At 41.0% G+C, this 8,736-nt stretch overlaps 1 protein-coding gene across 1 annotated transcript; it reads right to left on the bottom strand.

Moving 5' to 3' along the window:
- Positions 1-32: 32 nt before the first annotated feature.
- ficd (FIC domain protein adenylyltransferase) lies at positions 33-4,297 on the bottom strand. Its single transcript, XM_066689620.1, has 3 exons — positions 4,178-4,297; positions 3,220-3,563; positions 33-2,570 (listed from the first exon to the last, which is right to left on the bottom strand). Exons 2-3 carry the CDS (start codon positions 3,485-3,487, stop codon positions 1,492-1,494), a joined length of 1,347 nt encoding a protein of 448 aa, XP_066545717.1. The 5' UTR covers positions 3,488-3,563; positions 4,178-4,297; the 3' UTR covers positions 33-1,491.
- Between the last annotated feature and the right edge of the window lie 4,439 nt (positions 4,298-8,736).

Here is an 8,736-nt window from a genome sequence, read left to right on the forward strand (position 1 = left end):
ATAGCCTAACAAGCAAGACACTAGAGATGTGGTGTATGTATAATAAAATAGTTTTATTTTGTAATAAAATAAATTAATGGACATAGCTTTTAAAATAATGAAAGTGCATGTTAGTGTTAGTCACACCAGGAAATGGAAACTAGAACAAACACTTTTTTTCAATACAGGTGGCAAAGCAAATCCCAAGAGGTTCACTGACCTAGGCTTCTGCACACCTGCAACAACAGATGAACAGAGACATGTTCCATGGTTTCTCATTTCAAAAGCCACAATTATTAAACCCTATTTATAATTATCTTGACATTAGACATGCTGAATTAGTTACTCATTCCTCAATGGGTATTTAATCTTAAACTAACCCTGTGATCATGACCCAGTCAAGTGGTCACAGACTCGTGAAATGTGTACTTGGACACTTGAAGCAAACGCGTTCCCTGTTTTTAACAGGACAGAGGTTGTGTTATATCAGCTGTACAACAAGAAAAACCTTGTTTCAAAAGGGGATACACTTTCGTAAGGCACTGCATGAAGAACAGTAGGCCACCTGACATCGTAAATGCTCATATTGAGAATTGACATCAATGTTCACCTTGGTCAATGGGCCAGCATCAGATGCATTTTCAAAATTCTCACACATTTGCCAACAAAACTCAATACGTAAGCCTTTTCTGGGTAACCAAGTATAGGTCTACTTATGGCACCAAGCGAAGGCATTTGCAAATCTTCAAATAAATTAGTTGATCATCATTACTTACACAATACTGTCTAGAATTAATAATGTATGCTACTTCTAAGATCTCAGGAGTGTGACCATCATGCAAAATAAACTGAATCCCTACATAGATTCACCACAATGTGTGATTGTCTAATCAGGGATTTAGCCTATGTGCCGAGACTGCCATGAGAAAAATCAGCAGACTGTCAATTAAAATACTTATTCTAAACAGAAGTCTGTAACTATTTCAAGAAGCTCACAGCAATCTCGTATTACTCCTTCAATAAGGGTGGTCCAGTAGAACTCTTCTTGTTAGGCTGTTTAGCCTGCAATCACAGTACCTACATACTCAAGTAACACAATTCACATTACAGCACTTATTGAATATAAAAATGATTCCCTATATACAGATACATTTTATCTAGTTTTGGTTGTTATCAAAAAAAAAAAAAAAATGGTGTAAATAGACCATAAATAATACAGATCAAAGGGTTTTACGAATTACTCTGCATGTAGCTTATATTTAGAAATTCCCACATGAATGGTAATTTTCACACAGATGCATAGCCTGGCAATCCAACTAGAAGAGGAAAAAATATATATTTTGGCAATTTATGGATATTATATACAAATAAATATATATATATATTTGGAAAATGGAAAATAAGTTATCTGCATTCTGCCATCAAGACAAATCCTTCTGCACAGACAAATAAGTGGGAACACATAACATGATTCAACAGGCTTCACAGGTCGGTGTTTTGGGTGTGTCCGGGTCAGTTCCGCACCGGGATGGTGTGCTTGCAGTCGGTGCAGGGCTTGTGACTGGCCTCGGGCAGGCCCACCGCGTGCTCGGTGGTGGCGATGAGCAGCGTGTCCAGGGTGATCTCCGTGCACTTGGCGATGAAGCGGATGAAGGGCCGCACGTCGCCCTCGTTGGCCATGTCCAGGGTGTTGTAGTACTCGGCCCTCTGCTCCTTGCGGATGGTGATGGGCGGATACCTGGCCTGCATGAGGATGAGGTTCATCAGCAGGCGGGAGGTGCGCCCGTTCCCGTCCACAAAAGGGTGGATGTACACCAGCTTGTAGTGCGCCAGCGCGGCAAACTCCACGGGGTGCAGATTCATGGCCTCCTCAGAGTTCAGCCACTGCACCAGCTCCTGCATGTGTTTGTCCAAGTCCTGGGGGTGCGGGGGGATGTGATGCCCCACGAATACCTGGTTGGTCCTCAATCTGCCGCCTTCTACAGGATCCACGTGGCCCAGAACCCGCCGGTGGATCTCCAGGATGTCGGAGGTGGTGACGGAGCCGATGCGGGACAGCAGGGTGGTGTTGATGTACTTCATGGCGGCGTCCACTCCGATCACCTCGTTCTGCTCCAGCAGGCTCTTCCCGGGCACGGCGTACCGTGTCTCGATGATGTGCCGGATCTCAGACAGGGTGAGCGTGTTGCCCTCGATGGCCACAGTGTGGTAGATGTGGTGGTAGTAGGTCTCCTCCATCACCCTGCGCAGGGCCGAGTTGCCCTTGGGGATGGACATCAGTTTGCGCACCTTGCTGTCAATGATGCTGAAGTGACGCTGGTCAATCTCTTCTACCAGGGGCAAGGTGCGGTCTCGGTTGACCAGAGCCTTCTCGTTGCAGGGGGAAATGGTCAGGGCCTTAGAGTAGAGGTGATCAGCCTGGATGACGTCCTTCTCCTCTTCTAGGATGGTCCCCAGCTCAGTCAGAGCATCCACGAAGTCGGGGTCCATATTGAGTGCGTGCTGTAACAGTTTGTGTGCTTTCTCCCTCTTTCCCTGTCTCTTCATCTCCTGCGCCTGCTGGAGAGCCGCCTTGGCTTCCAATTGGACCTCTAGAATAGAAAAATAGTAGTAACAATCCTGTAATTGTGTCATTGTCAGTGCTCACAACAAGGGCATCAATTGTGTTTCTTGTGATTTAAGCAACCATGAAACTGTCAATCACGTCAAACGTCAAACATCTGTGATGCCTGGTGGCTGTGGGCCAAAACATGAGATAACCATTTTTTGCATTATATCATAGAAATCCAATGTTTCTCTTGCTCTCCAGTCCTTTAAAAGCGACCTTCAACAATTACATAATGGAACAAAATATCCAAGTACCTCAGTTACAAAGAAATCACTCTGAACCAATCCAAAGGCGTCAAAACCTTGCAGTGGTTTCTGTTCCAGGTGAATTGTTTACAGAGGTGATTACACATTCAAAGCTGATAAGATCTGTCCTGTATGAGAAACACTTCCTTCTACTGGGCTCTTAATTCTATGCATTAAGTGTTTAAACTGTAAATGTGGTATAGGTTTGCCCAAAGCAACCAACTAAATCAGTCTCTTTCTGTCTCGGCTTAGCACTTTGTTCGTATTCTGCTCAGTTTGGAACATAAAGGCAAGGATCTTGTCTCAATCACTTGCTTGTAACTCCCTGGACTGACCTGCCACACTGGTAGCACTAGGTGTATATAGTGATCAAAACATCGATCTGACCTGCATTGGGCTTGGGCCTGAAAGGCAACACGTCCAGTGCCGTGTAGGGGACGGTGAGGCTCGTGGAGTGCACCGTAGTCCGCAGATCATTCCCCCACAGGTAGCACCGCAGCAGTGCCAGGCCCTTCAGCGTGGCACGGCAGTGCTCCTCCACTCCCACCAGAGGCAGCAGCAGCGCCAGCAGTGAGCCCACCAACAGGCACAGCACAGGGGTCCAGCTACACAACGCCCTGCTGCTGCTGCCATAACGCACCACCGCAGCCGCCATCACGTCCAGCCTTGACCTCTCCCTGGCAGCTCGCTCGCCATTTCCGTCTCCCTTCTGAGAGGGCAGTGTGGGGCCCCTGGAAGACAATATATGGGTGTTGAATTTAAGGATCCCTAAGGACATGGCATTCATATGTTAAGGGCTATACAAGTATAAATATGACATTCCCCCATAAAAACTTGGTTTTAGATTTTGCATATGCTATAATTATCAAGTGAAAGCCTTTCACTTGATAATTATATCATATGTAAAATCTAAAACCAAGCTTTTTATGTGGGAATGTCATATGTATAAACTGTTTCATAACACACTTTACAACCACAAATAGTTAATGGTATTAACCGAATTACTCGTAGAAACCCTACCCTGAACTTTGGCGTAGCACACAATTCATTTTGAAGCTTATCTAAAGACAGGCAGATACAACTAAATGGTAACAGCAATTCCTTTTCACTTTTTGGAGATCACTTCAAATAGCAAAACTAAATAAAGTGGGATTTTACTGGTGTCATAAACAACTACCACCAAATATAACGACAACAGATGAAAACAATACTGTGTTACATCAGAAGCAAGTGAATCGTGGCGCAAGCAATACATAGCAATACATAGCAAGCACCGGTAGCGTTGCCTCCTGGCCATTTAACTGATGCAATCCTGAGAGAGAGGTGTCTGTAATGAACGACTTACCTGAATCACAGCTGCTTAGCTACTCTGGAAAATAAAATCTTAATAATCACTATAAAAGCAGTATTGTAATCCCGAGTCTGTTACTTCTTTACACATCATCTCAACACCCAAAATGTCAGGAACAGGCTTTCCCGCATCCTCTGACCCCATTGGCCCGTTCTAGTTTGTTTCTTGTCTCCGATTGGTTGGTTCTCCGTGACGACGCGACATGGTTATCTACAGAGGATCCGATTGGTTTATTCTCTGTGATGACGCGTTGTGGTTAGCTACAGAGATTCCGGCTCGTAGAACCCTACCATTGGGCAATTACTTTTCCGTATTCATTTCTTATTGGACAATATTAAGAGCCACCTCCCTCTCTGTAGTTTGATAGGTTAGTCTTTAGTACAGTCTTGGCAACTCAGTCAGTGATTGGCCTTTGACTTGGAGGGTATTGAATTTGAGCCAATTAGAGGCGAAGATATTTAAAGCCTCAGTTTCGCACGGCTTGAAAGTTGGCATTGACAGAAGATAGTAGACTGCAGGTGTCAGTTAAATAGCAGGCAGACCATGGAGTTTGACCGTTTCAGTAAATCTAAAGTTAGAAAATTGCATCTAATGTTTCTCTGAAAGATATTTTCTTGATATCTGCTTGATTTGAATAAGTATATATTATTTGATTAGGCTATTTGCTTTCTTGGTATTACGGGTACGTGCTAACATAAATGCCTTCCCAGAACCATAACTAACTAGGCCTATATATTTTTTACCTATACATTTCTTTTCTTGTTCATTGCCGTTCATTTACCAACAACCTAGAAACACTTGAGGGTTCAAAGAGAAAATAGTCTGTGCCCTAGATGGCACTGTTGCACTTGCAGACAGAAGTAAATCTTCAAATGCAATTAAACAAAGATCGTTAACAAGATTTAAAACTTGGATTTATACATACATAATTCATGTAGAGTACACAGGCACATTTTAATTCCTAGATTTTGCTTGTATAATTTTATTGCACTAAATATATTAATATATTAATTCAAATAGATTACATTTTACACAATGCTACGGCATATGATCGAACACATCTTGACATCAAGTTTCTGAATTAGAAATATGTGATGTACTGATTTCTGTGCTGTTATTTTAATCAGATATGTTTTTCTTTGACAAACCTAATACGTTAAACAAAACATTCTAATGATCACAATATAGATTTGATAAATACAGAATTTATTGATTGATTGATAGATATACTGACAAAAATGTAGGATGTATTCATGTAATATCACAAAACCCAACAAACCACAAAATCACTCAAAGGGAGTTACAGGAATAATTACAGTTTTAAACATTGGAATCTATAGTGATTTTGCTTATTGGTAGCAGAAATTCAAACTGGGCGGCAGTGACTCCCACCTCTGAGTTGGACCAGCTGTTACTTTGGCTGTCTATTGAAAAGCCAAGCCACCGATGTAGGGAGAGGTCAACACTGTCATCAACTGCTGGACAAGGTAAGGTGTGAATATTCCACCTCCGATGATGGTTTCTTAACAAAATGAGCAAGTTACGCTTTCTGTGTTATCTCGGAAAATGACTCTCCCATTATGAAGGCACCATGAAACTAGATTATGTTTTGGTGGTGTGCCACCCTGGGGTATGAATGAGTTTGACCAGATATTGCAATATTTTCTATCTATCTATAAGAACAACTGCAGGTGGGCTGATCTCCTACTCTATGCCACACACTAGGATGAACCTCAATTTTTCCAAGAATGTGACCACTGGAATGCATGCCATCAGTGATGCTTTGGAAACTGTGCTTTTACTGGCATTGTCTTACTGTCCATATGTCTTTGTTTGGGCAAGTGTACCAGGAGATTCTGCCATCAACAACGAAATAGCACACGAGATCCAACGTTTGATATATATATATGTATATGTATATGTATATATATAATATATTATCCATTGTCGAAAAGTGGAGCAATAGGACCTGTTCTAGTTACATCTGTCTGGCTCCACGTCTTTAGGGAGAGCAGTAAACATCTGGAATGAATTGCTGAGTCAGTTTTTACAATGCTGATGTATTTCACAATTCATTACCTTTCCTGTGTTCTTATGCAGTTCTACAAGATTGGTTCAGCATTACAGAGAGCGATCTAATTTGCAAAACTGACAACTGCGATTTCTTATTTGAAAACCGAGCTAGCAAAGCACTGGGCTAATCAAGATCATTGTGTGATGTGTTACTCAAAACAATCGTATTGGGATATGCTTAATTATGCTCAAGACAAAGTGAGTCACTTTTTGCAGCATCCTGGGTTTGCTACAAAAATGGCTGTGTGCCTTCCTTTGTTAAAACATATTATTCAAAGTGGAACTCCCACGCTTACTTTGAAATCTACATAAATATATGAATGTGATATGCCATTATTCCTAAGTGCTGTCAAGTCAATAGAAAGCGCTCCCATCTTTCAGTTGAATGGATTTTATTTTAGGTATATCAGTGGATGTATAAGCCTTTAATGAAACTGTGGGTTTCCTATATCAGGTATTGACATTCTCACATTCAGCCCAGGCAGGAGTCTTCGCCTAATGATCCTAATAAATAACAGATTAAGTTGATCGGGGTGCCCTTTTGTGTTGCCTGGAAACCCCAGCTAAGAAATGAAAACCTTAATCCTTTTCCTTTTGTGCAGGAGAGAGACCAGCTTGAAAATGCTGGCCAGTGCTCATATTTATATTTACTCCACTGTCCAGAAAGGTGGGGCTATTGTTTTCAGCCAGTGGGTAGAACGCCACCGTTAACTAAACGAGTCTTTTATCCTCAGTTGTTTGCTACTGATATGTATCAATGCAAAAGCCAGTGCTTTCCATCACTGTCTTTGCAAATGGGCTCCCAGCAGAGTTGGACAATGAAGGCATGAACAATGCAGCAGCTTCCATCGAGGGTAAACAGAGCGATTAGTCATGTTTAGCACGGCAGGGTTGTTTATTTGTTTTGGTGATTGATTTAATACAAATTTGAAAATCCACTGTTTCCCCTTTTATAGTTTTAGGAACGTCAACAACTATTATTCAGCTTGAATACCCTCACACTGACCGGAGAAAACTATACACATACACCTACACACACACCTTATTGCTATTGCTGTTTTTTCCCTCCAAAATTGCCTGGCATTAATACACCAGTTGAAGGTCTAGAAGCCCTGTCTCTATAGCCCAATCCTACAGAGTGTGCTGTTGACTCCTCAGGCAGACTTCATCTCTGTATAACTGATTTAAACATGTATTATATTCTATATATGTAGTTAAGTCCCTCTATATGCACTGCAACAATTTTACATTTTCTTCTACTTCCGCCTCAATTAACAACAACAGACAGTTTTGCCTGGCAACGGGGAATCCATAAACAGCCAATGATAACACCTGGATTCTACATGCCAGATGTTTTTCTAACACTAGGAAGTGCAACTGTGTGGTGCAGAATAGGGTGAGAATGACACTGAATGGATTAGTATTTATATTAGTATATTTATGACTGAATATAGGAGAACATTAGCAATAGGTTTGCAAGTAGCTCTAATATATTCTTTAATTGCACCCATTCAAATTCAACATCCTTCTCACTTGGTTATCCTGCAGGGTAAGTGCTGATTTCTGGCCTCACAAGCTTTAGACACATCAGTCTTCTGAAGATAGGAAACCCATAACCTTAAGGTAGAATGGACTGATGTGTGAGGTAAGCAGCCGAGTTCCCCTGCCAGCTCCACTTCTCCGGTAGGGCTCTCGACCTGTCATTTGATTAGTCCTGAAAAGATAGGCTGATTGCTTCTGAATCAATATTCTTAGTTAAGTAGCAATTACTTTCTGGAATGCATTGATTTTTTCCTCTCTCTCAGCTCACATCAACCACAGAAGACTAATTTGATGACTAATAAAGTATTAAACTTTAAAAAAATATGTATATAAAAAGATAATGCTGAAGCTTGAGAATTCAAAATTGTATATCTTTATTGCCATGAATTATTTGTTTTTAATCTTTGAGCAGAAAATGCTTTAACCCAAATGGAAGCTTGCATGAATTACTTGAATGAATAATATTTAATCCAGAAAGCAAATATAAGAATCTGACTGAGCTAATGCCAAGATGAGCAAAAAATAATATTCACAAAAGAAGAAAGAAGAAATAAACCATATGCATGACATAGTGTCCTTCTCATATGTGACGGATACTCACCTATGCATTTAATACCCTTTTTATTTGAGAGGAGAAATGATTTATGTTGCAGATGTTTGACCAAAATAAGCACATGTGGTGTTTAAAAATGTTGCTGACTTTGTGGCACTGTTTTTCTACCACAAAATATGTTTACAAATATTTGTTGCAAATTCTAATGCAACACATTTTTAATAAATTGCCACTAACCTCTGCGTAATTTGGTTATTGCTGCTTTTGACCAGATCAACATAAAAATGTAAAGTGCAAGATGAAGGCAAAGCTCGCATGTCTGTTGTTTAAAACTGGCCCCCACTTCACCTGTATGTTATGGTTTTGGAAATTCTCATATTCCTTT

This window comes from Amia ocellicauda, chromosome 17, assembly GCF_036373705.1.
Source record: "Amia ocellicauda isolate fAmiCal2 chromosome 17, fAmiCal2.hap1, whole genome shotgun sequence".
Lineage (NCBI taxonomy): Eukaryota > Metazoa > Chordata > Actinopteri > Amiiformes > Amiidae > Amia > Amia ocellicauda.